We start from the raw sequence: 19,944 nt of genomic DNA on the forward strand, positions 1-19,944 counted from the left end.
ATTCATCTGATCACTCTTCATAACATTCTTGAGTATATTCAAATTCCATCATTCAAACTGAGGCAGCAGACTTTGTGAAAATTAATATTTGTGTCATTCTCAAAACCTTTGGCCACAACTGTACAACGTGACCGTGTGTGTTTGAAAGAGTATTTTCCAGTAAGCAACAATTTGTTTACCTTCATTAGACAACTTTGTTCCAATATTTCTGTAATTCAGTGATATCTATTCCCATAGTAATTCGTTATGGATACATTAACTAAATAAACATCGGCATTTTGAAAGTGTATTTTATCATTATTTGATTAACGAAAGCATGAAGATGCCATTATTAGTTACATTCTTTCAGTTTGAACGTGTAGACTGGCACTAAGAACAGCGGGAATGTTTACCTAGTCAGCGCCATTATTAGTGCAATGCCCCTTAAAGTAAATAATCCTAACAAAATAAAATAATAAAAACCTTAGTGTAACAACAGTTTTAGTAAGTAATACTGAAGTCATGCACAATTATCAGTTTCTATTTAGGTTTATGTCGCCCATTCATTGTCAGTTAGAGACACAGTAGGACCCAAAAGCATAATCACTGCTCTAACTCCCCCTTGCGCTGGTCTGGAGTAATGAAGTGGTGACGCCGGGTACCGTACTAAACCATAAATTACCTCTAAGGCCTGCAGCATAATCACAAAACTTTTAGTGAAGCAACCACTGTATGTTAAGCCTATTCACTATAGTCACCTGGCACTACTTTGTAATGTCTGTACATTTTAATGTTATGTTCCTAATGTGTCCTTTTATGTATCTCCCTACCAGACTTCCACATCCTTGTTATCCACATCCTATATCCAAGGCCTTACAAGCCACAACTCCTAAGACATCCTTTCTAACCTTGCCACTAGCCTTACTAGCCCTACAAAACCACCATTCCAAACCCTCCCCACTGTGGGTGTGTTACCCCTAAACCTGGATTCCTGTGCAATCTCCTCATTTGCATTCTGACTGACGCTCCATGGTGGCAACAACAGTCCTGAACCTAGATTACTCTGTCCTAGTCATTTTCCTCTGCAGGGTTTTGTTTCTCCCTAATCCTAAAGCCTGTGGCAGTATGGGAGCAGCCCAATCAAAACCAGTCACCGGGTTTCGAGAATGTCAAAAACAACAGTCTTCTGTTGTTGCATAACTGCTAATTATTAATGAATGTACTCTTATGTTTACAACAAGAAGCAAAACTATCAGCTCCATAAAAAAATAATCATGTTGAGAAAGCAACACAGGTGTTTAGGTGATATTTGATTAAGGCCAATTCCTTAAAGACAAAAACTAAGGGGCTTTCACACCAAAGTGGTTTTGTGCGGATTTTCCAAACTCCCCCTTAGTTTAGACTGGTGTGAACACTATCGGCACCCGGGAGCGCACTAAACAATGAAGCTTGGTTTGCTAAAAAAGGGGGATTTTGGTCTGATTCCATTCATACCGTGGTGCGGTTCGATGCAGGTTTGAACACAGTCCGGACCAAACACAAGAAAAGAACCAGAGATGGGCAGTATTGCTGGTTTGACTGCAAGTATTTAATGAAATGCACGCAGTACCATAACTTTCTCTGAAACATTGAGTAGCAGTGCATATGATGCAGATTAGGGAGCTATACTGGGGATACAGGCTACTGACTATAGCTTATTCCTGTCTCAGAGCGGCTATTACGCTGTTTCCTCACGCATGTTGGACGACCAAAAAAAAGTAATACGAAGTTTGAGACAAGATATGCTTCTTGAGAATCATAGATAGATTTAACGTGAGCATTTTTCACCAATAAACAAAGGACACATGGTTTTGTTGAGGCATTTTAGTTAGTTTGACATTTGGCAATGTGAAACCAACCAGGCCAAATGAAAAAAATACAATGTCACAAATAACTGAACTCTGATTCAAACTATAGCTCAGAACTGTCAAAAATTAAAGGGTCATTAAGTCACATAAAACACATCTCGAAAACACAAACCTCATGTGTTGTCTGTTCTTCTTCCTGTAGAGAGAGAGAGAGAGAGCGCTATTTAGATATAGAAGTTCACCCTGGTGTCTTATTTTGCATTTGTTAAGTAACATCTATAATATACACATTATGACCACGAAAACATACAGTATCAAACAGTAGAGTACAGTATCTGACAGAACTGGAACAGACCAAGAGTATTTCTTTTTATAAAAACATGTGTGTTTTGAGACAAACTGCTTGCTTACCTCTGTTTGTTGCTCCTGTGACATGGGCTGTATAAACGGGTTATGGTGCTGGAGAACAGTCTTGAAGAAGTCCAGCACATTCTGGCAGGGAGCTGGAAGGAGATCAGGGGCTTCATTTATAAAAACCCTCAAATATATTTCATTGTAAATTGTGCGTCTGACAAAAGTCACAGCAACAATGCGATTTACTTCATCTTGACATGAAAAGTAATGTACTACACCACATTGTGTTGGTGCTGTGTCATTATTGTGTAATTATTAGCCACATGTATGCTGAGTCACAGGGTAAAAGCCCAAATCCATTGAGTGTTTTGTCTTGGGCAGCAAATTGAGCACATTGTCTCACTTAAGTTAAGACTGACGTGGGCTTATTTTGTATCCACATACCAAGTCACCATCTCACATGAATCTGCATAACTGTAGAAATTGCCATTACTGTGCTCTATTATCCCGAAAGCCCTGTACTGTACCTGGTATGTTGTCCAGCTTGTTGCGCAGCTCTTCATTCTCCTTCTGCAGACACAGCATCTCCTGCTCCAGCTCCACACAGCGAGGGCAGCAGCTCTCCTCTTCCTCCTCTTTCTCCTCCGTCAGGGTGGACGAGGGGTGGCCATAGGACTCCGAAGGGGCTGGGGAGCTCCAGCCCCCAAGGTTATTGCTGGGTGACACCCTAGACTTGGCCGATGGGCCTCGCTCTCCCTCGAGGCCCAGGTCCGGGTGGGGCTGCTGGGGCCCGGTGAACAGGTAGCTCTGGAGGGACTTTGTGAAGATGTGCAGGAATGCGTATGTTTGTTTTTGGCTCCAGTGACCTCGCTGGGCTTCCTCATCAGGATCGACGGTGGAGCTCTCCTTGGGCTGTGGCTTGCCCAGGGTGGGGCAGTGACCCACTTGACCCGCGTCTGGCTTTGACTCCCCCCCAGGCCCAGAGAGGCAGCTTTCCTCCTGCTTGATGTGGGAGGTAACGGAGGAGGGCAGAGGATCTTGGGGCTCCACGAACCGGCCAACGTTGAGGAGAGTGAGCACACGGCTACAATCCTGTGCGAAAGCATTCAAGATGAGACGGTTTTCTGGAAGCAGAGGAGTCAAGACACAATGATAGCCAAGGCATTCAATTGACATTCAAGTCAATCAGTATATTTTGGCGTCAACTTTTTGAGCACATTTCTACATTTCCGCTGTCCTGAATTACTTGTCCTGATTTACTTGGCATTGAATTGATGGATCAAAAAACTAAGATCAGCATCGACTAGATTGGTTGTTCGTCATACTACTGTAGGATTGCTTGAGTTTTATCCCTTTCTCAGTCACCTCTACTTGACTCTCAGATTCTGTATAACGGTGTCACAGTGCAACATCCTGTTGAAGCCAGTCTGTTTCCAGCCCGGGGCGGGCATCATTACTAAATGGTTCTGTCAACCATTTGAGCTGTGCTACACTGGTTTCTGCATCGCTGCTCTGGCTTCCTCATCACCCACTTTCTCCCACTCTCTATCTGGCTTTTCCTCTTTAAAATGTTCGACCATCTTTTACAATAGTACAGGGTCCCTCTATTCAATTGCACTCTTGTAAAGGAAGATGGCTGAGTCAGACTCAATGTCTAGGCCTGTACTTCTCTATTTCTTGCCATGGCTGCCTCTGGTTCCTATTTGCGGCTTAAAGGCCTAGTGCAGTCAAAAACAGAATTTTTTCTGTGTTTTATATATATTTCCACACTATGCGGTTGGAATTAGTTGATAGACCAATAAGAAAGAGTTCCAAACCTTTATGCCAATAACAGTTAGTTTGACATGTTCTCCTCCCCACTCAGACCACTCCCTGACAGTCCTAGCGAAATTGCAGCTTGACAAAATTGGTCTTGCTAAGAAGCTATTTTTTGTTTCTTTTTGATTTGAAAATACTGGGGCCATACTTGCGAACATATGCAAGCATTTAAAGTGCAAAGGGTTCTCATGCACAAAATGCCAATGAAAAGCGTAGATTAAACTTTCATGTGAGAGAACGCTAAATTGTAGCTGTCTCATCAGATAACATGGCACACGTTAGCACTATGCTAACCTCAACAGATGGTACTGATTATATCCAGGCACAACTTCTTCATCAGCCTATAAAAGATCTTAGACTTTATATCTGCCAACCAATGGCATTTCTTAAAATAGGTAAATCCCAATTTTTTTGTTTATTAGTTTCACACGCATCCATGTGCTTTTATGGGGAAAAATACGTTTATTGTATATTGTAAAAAAATAAATAAAAGGATGACCTTATAGATTTGGCAAATAGCAGTCATGTAGGCTATCATTATCAAACTTGCTTCTCAGTGGCACGCACTGCTAAAGCAGATGATTCACAGCTACTGCACTTTAACCGTGGGTTCAAGTCTACCCGGCTACCCGGACTATTTGCATTGTCCCGCCCCCCCAACCCCTCTTTTACACTGCTGCTACTCTCTGTTTATCATATACGCATAGTCACTTTAACCATACCTACATGTACTCAATTAGCCCGACTAACCGGTGCCTGTATATAGCCTCGCTACTGTTATAGCCTCGCTACTGTATATAGCCTCGCTACTGTTATTTTTCACTGTCTTTTTACTGTTGTTTTTATTTATTTACTTTTCAATTGTTCACCTAATACCTATTTTTTACTTAAAAATTGCACTGTTGGTTAGGGCCTGTAAGTAAGCATTCTCTCTACTATTATTCTGACATTTCACATTCTTAAAATAAAGTGGTGATCCTAACTGACCTAAGACAGGGAATTCTTACTAGGATTAAATGTCAGGAATTGTGAAAAACTGAGTTTAAATGTATTTGGCTAAGGTGTATGTAAACTTCCGACTTCAACTGTAAATCAACATTTCAAAGGGGGGGGGGGGGACTTATGTGAGATTCAAACCCTTCCACAATATGTGACCATTACGTGTACTAATGACTTTAAACAGAGATAATTTTGCCCAGTCAGTCAAATGATCATCAGAACATGCTGTTGGACTTTGTATGTTAAGGACACTTCCATTGATGAACAAGTTTTGGAACACTCCCAACTACCTCAACGACTTTAAATGGCTGATGCACTTGTGCCAGGATATAATCAGTGCTTACTGTTGAAGTTAGAATAGGGCTAACTTGTGCCATGTTATCCCATGGGACGAGCTACAATTTAGCGTTCGGTCACATGCAAGTAAATCGACGCTTTTCATTGGCTGATACGTATTTTGTGCGTGAGAACCCATTTCACTTTAAATGCATGCTTATGTTTGTAAGTATGACCCCATTCACTGTAAGGTATATATTTGTTACCCAGAAGTGATTTGATAGAGATAAAACGGTTGCATTGGGCCTTTAATAGACCAATAAGAAAGAGCGTTCCAAACTTCTCTGCCAACAACAGCTAGTTGTCAATTTCCCCCTCCCCACTCCCAGACCGTCCTAGCAAAATTATTGCTTGAGAAATTGCTCTTGCTAAGAAGCTATTTTTTGTTCATTTTTGACCATTTTAATTGAAAGCAATCACTTAATTGTTACCCAGAAATTATTTGATATTGAGATAAAAACGGCTGCATTGGACCTTTTTAGGGTTGGGTTGCTGTTGAGAACTTTTGACAAATGCATTTGATTTTATGTAAGCTGATAATACACAACGCAGAGGACGAGAGGACTAGAATAAACAATCAATGGAAATAGTGTTTTTTCTGTAATATCAATGGGTCAGAGACATGGGGGGAAATTCAGTCCGGGACTCATAGCTACATGGCAAGTTCTCATTGGACCAAATTGTTTATACATTGCATCTGAAATAGGATACTTGTTATTTGGCCATTTGCCCAGTTTTATTGCAATGAATTCTAATTGGTCAACCACAGGCTAGGGCTGAGTTATAAAACTACATCCTGTCCCTTTGTTCTGTGGAGAGAATCACTGAGGACAGGGGAGCATGAACATCTACCTCACCGCATGATGTGTTCTCTTTGAATAAACCTATTTTCCTCCCCCTGATTTGCTTTGGGGTCTGTGTTATTGAAGAATAACATCAACTGCTAACATTTGGTGCCGTGACCCGGATGAATTGGTCTGAACAACAACAAGAAAAAAATGACCAAATCTGTTGATCCAGAAGAAAGAGAGAAGGCTGAGCGCAATCCACTTCGGGAGTCAACTCTTCATCTCCTAATTGATGGCAGAAGTGCTGGGTGAGTGTAGACCAATATCATTTTAAAAGAACCAAATCAGGGTAAAATGTGTGCATGCAATGAGTGATATGTATCTGTGATGTATAAGGTTCAACGCCTTTGTTCTCTATTATAGGGATTTAAGTCCTCTATTAAAAGGTTAGAGTCCTTTCTTTTGATGAAACCTTCTTGTTGCATAGAAGGGAGTTGCTAATTGAGTAGCAATCTTTACACGTGGGGTTAATGTATGCCTTCAACAAGCTTTTTGAAGTGAACATACATTTTTATTGGTAGCCAGGCTCTACAGAAACAATTTGTGTTCTAGAAGAGGTTTGAGTCTTCAAAGGGGATATATTTTGGGGTTAAATAAATATATAAACATAGAGATATATAATATACAACTTTTTAGTTAATGTAATGCCATTGTTAAGTGAGAAAACCACTCTGGAAAAGGGTGGAACAGCTCCTCCGGTTGTGAGCATGAAAGAGATTTTAAATTCACTGTCTAGTGATATGAATAACCATTTCAAAGTATGCCTATACTTTGAATGACCTCCTCAAGGGAGACTCTGATTCAAAAGCCTTCACGGAAGAACAGAAATAGGTTTTTGGCCAGCTCAAACTAGCTTTGTCATCAGTACTGGCTTTAGGAATTCTGGACTCAGGCCAACTGTTCACCCTCTTTGTGGCTGAAAAAGATGGCTCAATGACCTCAGTGCTGACACAAGACCATGGTGATTATCAGAAACCTGTAGGCTACTATTAGAAGAAATTGGATGATGTGGCGTTGGGATTGGGTCCCTGTCTCAGAGCTATGCAGGGTATTTATGTCGCTGTGTCGATGGTGGCATCGCTTGTTCTCGACCAACATCTTACCATCAAGTGTCCACATGCTGTTCATAGTCTTTTGACAATGAATAGAGCTGCCCAGGTCACAGCTGCTCGTTGGAACAAATGGTCAATGGTGTTGGAGGCTACTAACATCATCATACCACGTGGCTCACCATGTAATCCAGCTACTCTGATGCTTCCTCCAGATATACTGACTGCATCAAGTGGTACGTTTTTTGTGAGTGGACCACGTCACTTCCTCTTGAACTTGCAGACGTGTTGCTGTGCGTTTTGCTGTGCGTTTTGTTGCCAACCTTACTTTGCTAGCTGACAACTCTACGTTTTTTTCTTTTTAGTTTTTAATTACCGTTTATATTTTTAGTTTTTCCCTCACAACTTTTTTCCCTCATTCAACTTTTTCACTCCGGACGCTTTATCTGGACATGGTTCGTCAGCACCTTCAACAGCCGAAGCTAAGTAGTAACATTAACATGATGTCTTCTAATTGCAGTCGCTGTACTCATATTATACAGGAGAACGATCGCCTTACGGCGAGGATAGCTGTGCTGCAAGCCCAGCTTCAGACGCAATCGTTAGGCAAGGGTAATTTCAGTGTAGGGAAGGATGAAATAGCGTCTGTGCCACCAGTAAATACAGATAGTAACGTTAGTATAAATCCCCCCGCACAGTCCCCACAGCCGGACAACTTTCTCATGGCTTCTGGAGGGAAATGCTGTAGGAATGCTCAACTGGTGTCGCTCATTCAGCCGACAGAAACTTTCAACCGGTTTTCCCCATTAAGTAGCGAGTCGGAGTCTGAGGCCGAGTCTTCTCTTGTCTCTACTCCTCCCGTTACGGGGTCTGAGACGCCGAAGGCTCCTACCATTAGCTCTGACAAATTGAAAACCCTAGTCATTGGCGACTCCATTACCCGCAGTATTAGACTTAAAACAAATCACCCAGCGATCATACACTGTTTACCAGGGGGCAGGGCTACCGACGTTAAGGCTAATCTGAAGATGGTGCTGGCTAAAGCTAAAACTGGCGAGTGTAGAGAGTATAGAGATATTGTTATCCACGTCGGCACCAACGATGTTAGGATGAAACAGTCAGAGGTCACTAAGCGCAACATAGCTTCAGCGTGTAAATCAGCTAGAAAGATGTGTCGGCATCGAGTAATTGTCTCTGGCCCCCTCCCAGTTAGGGGGAGTGATGCGCTCTACAGCAGAGTCTCACAACTCAATCGCTGGTTGAAAACTGTTTTCTGCCCCTCCCAAAAGATAGAATTTGTAGATAATTGGCCCTCTTTCTGGGACTCACCCACAAACAGGACCAAGCCTGACCTGCTGAGGAGTGACGGACTCCATCCTAGCTGGAGGGGTGCTCTCATCTTATCTACCAACATAGACAGGGCTCTAACTCCTCTAGCTCCACAATGAAATAGGGTGCAGGCCAGGCAGCAGGCTGTTAGCCAACCTGCCAGCTTAGTGGAGTCTGCCACTAGCATAGTCAGTGTAGTCAGCTCAGCTATCCCCATTGAGACTGTGTCTGTGCCTCGACCTAGGTTGGGCAAGAATAAACATGGCGGTGTTCGCCTTAGCAATCTCATTAGGATAAAGACCTCCTCCATTCCTGCCATTATTGAAAGAGATCGTGATACCTCACATCTCAAAATAGGGTTACTTAATGTTAGATCCCTCACTTCAAAGGCAGTTATAGTCAATGAACTAATCACTGATCATAATCTTGATGTGATTGGCCTGACTGAAACATGGCTTAAGCCTGATGAATTGACTGTGTTAAATGAGGCCTCACCTCCTGGTTACACTAGTGACCATATCCCCCGTGCATCCCGCAAAGGCGGAGGTGTTGCTAACATTTACGATAGCAAATTTCAATTTACAAAAAAAAAAATGACGTTTTCGTCTTTTGAGCTTCTTGTCATGAAATCTATGCAGCCTACTCAATCACTTTTTATAGCTACTGTTTACAGGCCTCCTGGGCCATATACAGCGTTCTTAACTGAGTTCCCTGAATTTCTATCGGACCTTGTAGTCATAGCAGATAATATTCTAATTTTTGGTGATTTTAATATTCATATGGAAAAATCCACAGACCCACTCCAAAAGGCTTTCGGAGCCATCATCGACTCAGTGGGTTTTGTCCAACATGTCTCTGGACCTACTCACTGCCACAGTCATACTCTGGACCTAGTTTTGTCCCATGGAATAAATGTTGTAGATCTTAATGTTTTTCCTCATAATCCTGGACTATGGGACCACCATTTTATTACGTTTGCAATCGCAACAAATAATCTGCTCAGACCCCAACCAAGGAGCATCAAAAGTCGTGCTATAAATTCTCAGACAACACAAAAATTCCTTGATGCCCTTCCAGACTCCTTCTGCCTACCCAAGGATGTCAGAGGACAAAAATCAGTTAACCACCTAACTGAGGAACTCAATTTAACCTTGCGCAATACCCTAGATGCAGTTGCACCCCTAAAAACGAAAAACATTTGTCATAAGAAACTAGCTCCCTGGTATACAGAAAATACCCGAGCTCTGAAGCAAGCTTCCAGAAAATTGGAACGGAAATGGCGCCACACCAAACTGGAAGTCTTCCGACTAGCTTGGAAAGACAGTACCGTGCAGTATCGAAGAGCCCTCACTGCTGCTCGATCATCCTACTTTTCCAACCTAATTGAGGAAAATAAGAACAATCCAAAATTTATTTTTGATACTGTTGCAAAGCTAACTAAAAAGCAGCATTCCCCAAGAGAGGATGGCTTTCACTTCAGCAGTAATAAATTCATGAACTTCTTTGAGGAAAAGATCATGATCATTAGAAAGCAAATTACGGACTCCTCTTTAAATCTGCGTATTCCTCCAGGGCTTAGCTGTTCTGGATCTGCACAGCTCTGCCAGGGCCTGGGATCAGGAGAGACACTTAAGTGTTTTAGTACTATATCTCTTGACACAATGATGAAAATAATCATGGCCTCTAAACCTTCAAGCTGCATACTGGATCCTATTCCAACTAAACTACTGAAAGAGCTGCTTCATGTGCTTGGCCCTCCTATGTTGAACATAATAAACGGCTCTCTATCCACCGGATGTGTACCAAACTCACTAAAAGTGGCAGTAATAAAGCCTCTCTTGAAAAAGCCAAACCTTGACCCAGAAAATATAAAAAACTATCGGCCTATATCGAATCTTCCATTCCTCTCAAAAATTTTAGAAAAAGCTGTTGCACAGCAACTCACTGCCTTCCTGAAGACAAACAATGTATACGAAGTGCTTCAGTCTGGTTTTAGACCCCATCATAGCACTGAGACTGCACTTGTGAAGGTGGTAAATGACCTTTTAATGGCGTCAGACCGAGGCTCTGCATCTGTCCTCGTGCTACTAGACCTTAGTGCTGCCTTTGATACCATCGATCACCACATTCTTTTGGAGAGACTGGAAACCCAAATTGGTCTACACGGACAAGTTCTGGCCTGGTTTAGATCTTATCTGTCGGAAAGATATCAGTTTGTCTCTGTGAATGGTTTGTCCTCTGACAAATCAACTGTACATTTCGGTGTTCCTCAAGGTTCCGTTTTAGGACCACTATTGTTTTCACTATATATTTTACCTCTTGGGGATGTCATTCGAAAACATAATGTTAACTTTCACTGCTATGCGGATGACACACAGCTGTACATTTCAATGAAACATGGTGAAGCCCCAAAATTGCCCTCGCTAGAAGCCTGTGTTTCAGACATAAGGAAGTGGATGGCTGAAAACGTTCTACTTTTAAACTCGGACAAAACAGAGATGCTTGTTCTAGGTCCCAAGAAACAAAGAGATCTTCTGTTAAATCTGACAATTAATCTTGATGGTTGTAAAGTCGTCTCAAATAAAACTGTGAAGGACCTCGGCGTTACTCTGGACCCTGATCTCTCTTTTGACGAACATATCAAGACTGTTTCAAGGACAGCTTTTTTCCATCTACGTAACATTGCAAAAATCAGACAGTTTCTGTCGAAAAATGTGGCAGAAAAATTAATCCATGCATTTGTTACTTCTAGGTTAGACTACTGCAATGCTCTACTTTCCAACTACCCGGATAAAGCACTAAATAAACTTCAGTTAGTGCTAAATACGGCTGCTAGAATCCTTACTAGAACCAAGAAATTTGATCATATTACTCCAGTGCTAGCTTCCCTACACTGGCTTCCTGTTAAGGCAAGGGCTGATTTCAAGGTTTTACTGTTAACCTATAAAGCGTTACATGGGCTTGCTCCTACCTATCTTTCCGAGTTGGTCCTGCCGTACATACCTACACGTACGCTACGGTCACAAGACGCAGGCCTCCTAATTGTCCCTAGAATTTCTAAGCAAACAGCTGGAGGCAGGGCTTTCTCCTATAGATCTCCATTTTTATGGAAGGGTCTGCCTACCCATGTGACAGACGCAGACTCGGTCTCAACCTTTAAGTCTTTACTGAAGACTTATCTCTTCATTTGGTCGTATGATTGAGTGTAGTCCAGGAGGCCCAGGAGTGTGAAGGTGAACGGAAAGGCTCTGGAGCAACGAACCGCCCTTGCTGTCTCTGCCTGGCCGGTTCCCCTCTCTCCACTGGGATTCTCTGCCTCTAACCCTATTACAGGGGCTGAGTCACTGACTTACTGGTGCTCTTTCATGCCGTCCCTAGGAGGGGTGCGTCACTTGAGTGGGTTGAGTTACTGACGTGATCTTCCTGTCTGGGTTGGCGCCCCCCCCTTGGTTTGTGCTGTGGTGGAGTTCTTTGTGGGCTATACTCGGCCTTGTCTCAGGATTGTAAGTTGGTGGTTGAAGATATCCCTCTAGTGGTGCGGGGGCTGTGCTTTGGCAAAGTGGGTGGGGTTATATCCTTCCTGTTTGGCTCTGTCCGGGGGTATCATCGGATGGGGCCACAGTGTCTCCTGACCCCTCCTGTCTCAGCCTCCAGTATTTATGCTGCAGTAGTTTATGTGTCGGGGGGCTAGGGTCAGTTTGTTATATCTGGAGTACTTCTCCTGTCTTATCCAGTGTCCTGTGTGAATTTAAGTATGCTCTCTCTAATTCTCTCCTTCTCTCTTTCTTTCTCTCTCTCGGAGGACCTGAGCCCTAGGACCATGCGTCAGGACGACCGGGCATGATGACTCCTTGCTGTCCCCAGTCCACCTGGCCTTGCTGCTGTTCCAGTTTCAACTGTTCTGCCTGCGGCTATGGAACTCTGACCTGTCCACCGGACGTGCTACCTGTCCCAGACCTGCTGTTTTCAACTCTTAATGATCGGCTATGAAAAGCCAACTGACATTTATTCCTGATTATTATTTGACCATGCTGGTCATTTATGAACATTTTGAACATCTTGGCCATGTTCTGTTATAATCTCCACCCGGCACAGCCAGAAGAGGACTGGCCACCCCTCATAGCCTGGTTCCTCTCTAGGTTTCTTCCTAGGTTTTGGCCTTTCTAGGGAGTTTTTCCCAGCCACCGTGCTTCTACACCTGCATTGCTTGCTGTTTGGGGTTTTAGGCTGGGTTTATGTACAGCACTTCGAGATATTAGCTGATGTACGAAGGGCTATATAAAATAAACTTGATTGATTGATACCACATTACTTGAACACGACTGTTGTGTGTTGGTTTTGGATCAGCTCTCTGATGGGTTTATTAAGAGTCATCTGTTGAAAAACCCTGAGTTTATCTTATACACAGACGGTTCAAGCATTGTGGAGGGAGGTGTGAGGAAGGCAGGCTGGGCATGGGCAGTTACTACGGTTGGAATCGGCTAAACTTTGAACATTGAGATATTAAATAAATGATAGAGACAAAGCCTTGAAAAGAAAGAGTGTAAAAAGCCATAAGGCTTTGGAATGTGTTTGATGGAGGAGAGGAGAGCGATGTGTTGATATAGGGAAGACAGATGGATATCTGTGGATTAGGAGGTGAGGGGTGAGGTCAGTTCCCCTTAGGGGAGTAATCAGGGTTGGTATCTGGTTACCTTCTTTCCTGTGGAGCCATAAACTGTAAGGAGGAGTGCCTTAAGTAGGATGCATATAAACTGTGATGTCTGATTTCAGCTGTACAGAACCTTCGGGAAAGATTAAACTTGGTTAAAGCTTCTCTAGTGTCCGTGAGTTATTTACTCTGAAAAATAAGAACCTAACACTACAATGGACAATGTCACTACCAGGCACGTTAGATTTGAGAAAAGCAGATATTTACTTTATGAGTAACACAATGCCTAACTATTGCATACAACTCTCTAATGCAGTAGGGGAAGCAGATAGACAAGTAAAAGAGTCATGGGGAATAAGTCCCGAGGGGGGACATGACGTAGTACCAGGACAGTGGGTGATGGTAAAAAAGGTATGTAAATCAAGACATTAGTGCAAAAATTGGAAGGTCCTTATCAAGTTTTGCTCATAACGAGGTCAGCAGTAAAAGTCCAGGGAAAATCACAATGGATACATGTCAATCATTGCAAGGTTGTCCATTTTGATGACAAAGCGGAGCCTGGAGAATAAAGAACTGATTGATTAGCAATCAGGGGCCAATCTCGTCTGAAGCTGAAGCAATGTTCCTTGATCCCTTGACTATACCTGAAAACATACGAGATCACCGGTGAAGTGTTCATTAGAGAAGTCCTTATCAACCAGTGGAACGGAAGAAGAATTCCTCACTACCGGCAGACTGTCAGACACAAATTTCTATAACTCTGTATGAAATCTATTTCTTATTGCAACAGCAAGTAAGTGTGTTTTATAGAAATGCAAGATGTTTAATGTGAATGATTTTATGCTTACTGCTGTTTTTGATACTGTCTATTTTTTCATGTTTTTTATTGTTTTCTAAAAATACATTTTATCTCTAAAATACATTGTTACAGTTGTTGGTTAGCTAGCTAGCAAATTTTTGGCCAGAATAGAATTGACATGAAATCAGCCAAAACACCTCAAACAAGACATTGTATCAAGAACAAGATGAAACTAGCTGAAACGAGTCACTTACGATTCCTTACATGGCAGTTTCTTGTCATTGTTGGTAGCTATCTGGCCATCCAGAATCACAACAACTCACGGACTTCTGCCCCATTGAAGCAGGCACATCGTTTTCAGGACGTTTTCAGCTAACCCATATATATATTTGTTCCAAGATGGCGTAGCAGTCGGACGTCTGTTTGTCTTGTCCTGTCCCGTACCATGTATATATTGTTTTCTTCATATAAATTTCGTACATATTTTTCCATCTACGGACTGAACATACTCTCCTGCAACGTTCACCCTCACCCAATGTTGTACGGATCTGCAAATTTTTACACTTTAGAATCGGCACCCCCATCAGGAGCTAGCCAGCTAACTAGCTACTAGCTAGTAGTCAGTTAGCCACTGCTAGCGGTCATCACCGTTAGTGTAACGGATGTGAAATGGCTAGCTAGTTAGCGGTGGTGCGCACTAATAGCCTTTCAATTGGTGACGTCACTTGCTCTGAGACCTTGAAGTAGTGGTTCCCCTTGCTCTGCAAGGGCCGCGGCCTTTGTGGAGCGATGGGTAACGATGCTTCGTGGGTGACTGTTGTTGATGTGTGCAGAGGGTCCCTGGTTCGCGCGAGGGGACGGACTAAAGTTAAACTGTTACATTAACTCGGACATCAGCCAGCCTCAGCCCGGTCAATTCCTGCCAGTCTGCACAGCGCGATATCAACCCAGAGCATATCGGACTGCTTTTTCTCAACCACATCTCCTGGATTCCTACCGCAAGCGCTGAACCTTTACACCGGCTCATCACAGCAGGCTAGCTTCTTTCCGAGTGGCTACTCCTGGCTAACGTCTCTGTCCCGAAGCAAGCACCAGTTAGCCTGGAGCTAGCCTTGAGCTAGGCCCATCTCCCGGCTAGCCGAAGAGGTCCATCAGCCAATTCTTGGGCTACAATACCTATTTTGCTAATTGGCCTGGACCCTTTTACTGCCGACATGGAGCCCCGCCGATCCATCACGATTGGTCTGCTGACGTAACCGTCCGAGGGGGTTTCAACTGGCTCTTTCGTTGCAATGTCCACCGGAGGCCCATCTGCTAGCCGGCCCGCTAGCTGTCTGAATAGCCGTGTCTCCAGCTCGCATAGCTAATCATTGGACTTAATGATCACTCGGCTACAAATGCCTCTACCTAATGTCAATATGCCTTGTCTTTTGCTGTTTTGGTTAGTGATTATTGTCTTATTTCACTGTAGAGCCTCCAGCCCTGCTCAATATTAGGTAGCCCCTTTGTTCCACCCCTCACACATGCGGTGACCTCACCTGGCTTAAATGGTGCCTCGAGAGACAAAATCTCTCATCGTCACTCAATGCCTAAGTTTACCGCCACTGCCATTCACATCCGACCTTACCCTTGTCTGTACATTATTCCTTGAATCTATTCTTCCGCGCCCAGAAATCTGATCCTTTTACTCTCTGTTCCGAAAGCACTAGACGACCAGTTCTTATAGCCTTTAGCTGTACCCTTATCCTACTCCCCCTCTGTTCCTCTGGTGATGTAGAGGTTAACCCAGGCCCTGCAGCCCCTAGCTCTACTCCCATTCCCCAGGCGCTCTCATTTGTTGACATCCAGAAAGGTCTTAGCACAAGGCCCAAAACGAAGCCTGACCTAAATTTGAGGTGCTTTTGGGTGACAGCGGCAGAACCGTTGAGGCTAGAAGCACAATTCAATCACAGGAACCTTCCTAAGGTCCTCCCGATCTGTGCAAGCCTAACCTTGACTGTGTGGAATTAACCCTTAACAGTGAAAACCGGGTGTTTTTTCTAACAGTTTACATTGACATCTCTCCCCATAGGAATACATTGCCTGCTGCCATAAATTAAACCTGATACCTATGTGGGTTATGATTGCCATCTCAAGCTGTCTTCAATGACAATCCATCAGGCCACTATGAGGATTACCTGTGTTGTGTTTAAGCGTCCTAGAGCAACCGGAAGTGGTTAAATTACCCTAAAAGTGGTTTTGATATACCCAACCTGCAGTTTGTATAAACACTGAATTCAACCCTCTGTAAATCAGTCAGTTCTTAACGTAAAGACTTGAAACTCAGGATTCTGTAAAAGCCTACCCCAATGAGGATATGTCTTTACTTTCAGCTTCCTGTTACAACCCGGAAGTGCCTTGAATTGGGGTCATAGGGGCTGTTTCAAAGGGTTAAAAAGGTCACATCTTTCCAAAATGTCATATGTGTGATTAAGCAACCCTCATGAACCGGTACATATTAGAAAACCAGATTTTTAAACTTTTTTGGGGGCCCTTTTTGGAACGCTTACAATTTCTATCTAACTAAGGGTATTCGTACATTTCTAGTCTTTCAAGCTATTGAGGGGATTTCTGTCTATGGCGATGAGGGGAGATGCATATGTGAGTCTCGAGCTAATCGGACCATTGATATAAGAAGGCTTGCCCCTGAACACTTGAACTGGGTGGCACAACGTGGCACTCCCGACATCATACTTGAGTACTGAGCCAATAGCAGCATCTATATATTAGAAATGGCCTTAGGCCCATAAAGTTCATAAACGAGATGGGCGTGGCCACCCTACCTTCATTCTTGAGTCTTTAGCCAACCGCAATATCAGTCAAATGTTTGGACACACATACTCATTCAAAGGTTTCTTAATTTTTACTATTTTGTACATTGTAGAATAATATTGTAGACATCAAAACTAAGAAATAACACATATGGAATCATGTAGTAACCAAAAAAGTGTTAAACAAATCAAAATATATTTTATATTTGAGATTCTTTTAAGTAAACACCCTTTGCCTTGATGACAGCTTTGCACACTCTTGGCACTCTCTCAGACAGCTTCATAAGGTAGTCACCTGGAATGCATTTCAATTACAATTCAATTGCATTTAATTTCAACAGGTGTGCCTTGTAAAAAGTACATTTGTGGAATTTCTTTCTTTCTTAATGCATTTGAGGCAATCAGTTGTGTTGTGACAAGGTAGGGTGGTATACAGAAGATAGCCCTATTTGGTAAAATACCAAGTCCATATTATGGCAAGAACAGTGCAAGTAAGCAAACAGAGACAACAGTCCATCATTACTTTAAGACATGAAGGTCAGTCAATGCAGAAAACGTCAATAACTTTTTCAAAGTTTCTTCAAGTGCAGTTGCAAAAACCATCAAGCACTATGATTAAACTGGCTCTCATGAGGACCGCCACAAGAATGGAAGAACCAGAGATACCTCTGCTGCAGAGGATAAGTTCATTCGAGTTAACTTCTCCTCAGATTGCAGCCCAAATAAATGCTTCACAGAGTTCAAGTAACAGACACATCTCAACATTAACTGTTCAGAGGAGACTGCGTGAATCAGGCCTTCATGGTCGAATTTCTGCAAAGAAACCACTACTAAAGGACACCAAAAATAAGAAGAGACTTGTTTGGCCCAAGAAACACGAGCAATGGACATTAGACCGGTGGAAATCTGTCCTTTGGTCTGATGAGTCCAAATTTGAAATGTTTGGTTCCAACTGTGTCTTTGTGAGACGCTGAGTAGGTGAACGGATTATCTAGCATGGAGGAGGAAGTGTGGTGGTGCTTTGCTGGTGACACTGTCAGAGATTTATTTAGAATTCAAGGCACACTTAACCAGCATGGCTACCACAGCATTCTGCAGCGATACACCATCCCATCTTGTCTGCGCTTAGTGGGGCTATCATTTCTTTTTCAACAGGACAATGACCCAAAACACACCTCCAGGCTGTGCAAGGGCTATTTGACCAAGGAGAGTGATGGAGTGCTGCATCAGACGACCTGGCCTCCACAATCACCCAACCTCAACCCAATTGAGATGGTTTGGGATGAGTTGGTCCGCAGAGTGAAGGAAAAGCAACCAACAAGTGCTCAGCATATGTGGGAACTCCTTCAAGACTGTTGGAAAAGCATTCCAGGTGAAGCTGGGTGAGAGAATGCCAAGAGTGTGCAAAGCTGTCATCAAGGCAAAGGGTTTGAAGAATCTCAAATATAAAATATATTTTGAGTTGTTTAACACTTTTTTGGTTACAATATGATTCCATATGTATTATTCTCAGTTTTGATGTTTTCACAATTATTCTACAATGTAGAAAATAGTAAAAATAAAGAAAAACCCTTGAATGAGTAGGTGTGTCCAAACCTTTGACTGGTACTGTATATTAGAGTTGGCTTTAGGCACTTACAAAGTCACAGATCTAGGATCAGTTGACCTCCACATAATGTTAACATCAGCCACTAATATCTGACTTCAGTATAGACTATAGCTGTTTGTTCATTAAGACTTATATTTGGCCTTAATATACAGCATATGACTTGGGGGGGGGGGGGGGGGGGGGGGGGGGCAGAGAAGGGGGGGGGGCTGCTCAATGATTGGCTGTAGTGTAGGGTGTGTCATACAATGTATCAAAATTCCAACTGCTAGCTCAAATTCTCACTCAACTGTACTACTAATATGAAAATGTTCCACAGACTCTTGTAGACTACTATGCACTGAAAAACATTTAATATGTTACAAATCAAAGCTTAACATTAAAATATGTGATTTCAAATGATTAAGTTAAATTCAGATAGGCCTGTTATGTGCTCAACACAAACATAAAATGTGTTGTTGTTGCTGTAGACCTTTTAACAGATCTAGGAGCAGTTGACCTCCACAGAATGTGAACATTAGCCTCTAATATCTGACATCAGTATAGTTTATAGAAGTGTATCTGTCTGTCTGTGTCTTTCAGTTTCTGTTTAGACTACATCAAATATAGACAAGCTGTGCTGCCACACCATGTTCAATCATGTTACCTAATTAGCTAGCTAGCTGACAATCTGGTTTACCTGTAGCATATAAACATTTGTTGGCACAGAAAGAAAGGGGATATAAAAAAATGATTGATCAAATTCATCCTGCCACTATCTGACTGGGTTAATAACTTAATATTAACATTAAGTTAATATGGACCCATTGTCTTAGACTTGAACTCTTGGACCGAACACTGGGACTGATTTCAGCCATAGGGACTTGTGACTCGACTCTTGACTCAAACATTGGTGACTTTGACTCAACTCAGAGTTAGCCATAGGGTCTTGTGAATTGACTCGGTCTTATGCTTTAGTGACTCGACTACAACACTGCTGCCATTACATAGCTACTACTACTGCTACAACTAACAATTCTAGCAAGGGGTACCCCAGGTTGGGTACACTTTTCTGCTGCTCCCTCAAAAGCATTAAGCAGACATTTTGATTATACCTCCCTCCCCACAACTCCCTGTTGGGGTGAGTCTATCTACAAATAAATGCAGCAAGAGGATTACAACAGCTAACACAGGAAGTTGAAATACTGGGGTCTGCCTTAGGTTCCCTCAGTTCTACCCCATTTTGAAAAGGTGCTTTTCATTCATGACAAGGCCATGTTTCAGCCATTGTGCTGCACTAGGCAAGACAATTGCAGACCTTCTCCAATCCGGCAAAGGAATTGGCCTATAGTGTACAGTGTCGGCCAATAATGTCATTTTATAACTATGCCTACCATAAGATAGCCTCCCATTTGTAAAACATGCAGTTGCGTTGGCTTTATTAGCCTAGTCCTGATTCCTGACAAAAGCTTATAGGGACTTGTCCTTTAAGATATGAACATCAGCTACCCAAGTTTATTATGAGTTTTCTTGAGGCTTT

At 42.7% G+C, this 19,944-nt stretch overlaps 1 protein-coding gene across 1 annotated transcript in view; it reads right to left on the reverse strand.

The window, feature by feature from the left end:
• Nucleotides 1-19,944, reverse strand: part of LOC120043953 (BEN domain-containing protein 4-like) — a 48,487-nt gene that overhangs the window by 21,962 nt on the left and 6,581 nt on the right. Inside the window, exons 2-3 of the mRNA XM_038988549.1 lie at nucleotides 2,708-3,304; nucleotides 2,238-2,329 (exon numbers count right to left, since the gene is read on the reverse strand). Of these exons, the coding sequence (XP_038844477.1) occupies nucleotides 2,238-2,329; nucleotides 2,708-3,304 (689 nt within the window). The remainder of the gene's footprint in view (nucleotides 1-2,237; nucleotides 2,330-2,707; nucleotides 3,305-19,944) is intronic.

This window comes from Salvelinus namaycush, chromosome 3 (genome assembly GCF_016432855.1).
Source record: "Salvelinus namaycush isolate Seneca chromosome 3, SaNama_1.0, whole genome shotgun sequence".
NCBI lineage: Eukaryota > Metazoa > Chordata > Actinopteri > Salmoniformes > Salmonidae > Salvelinus > Salvelinus namaycush.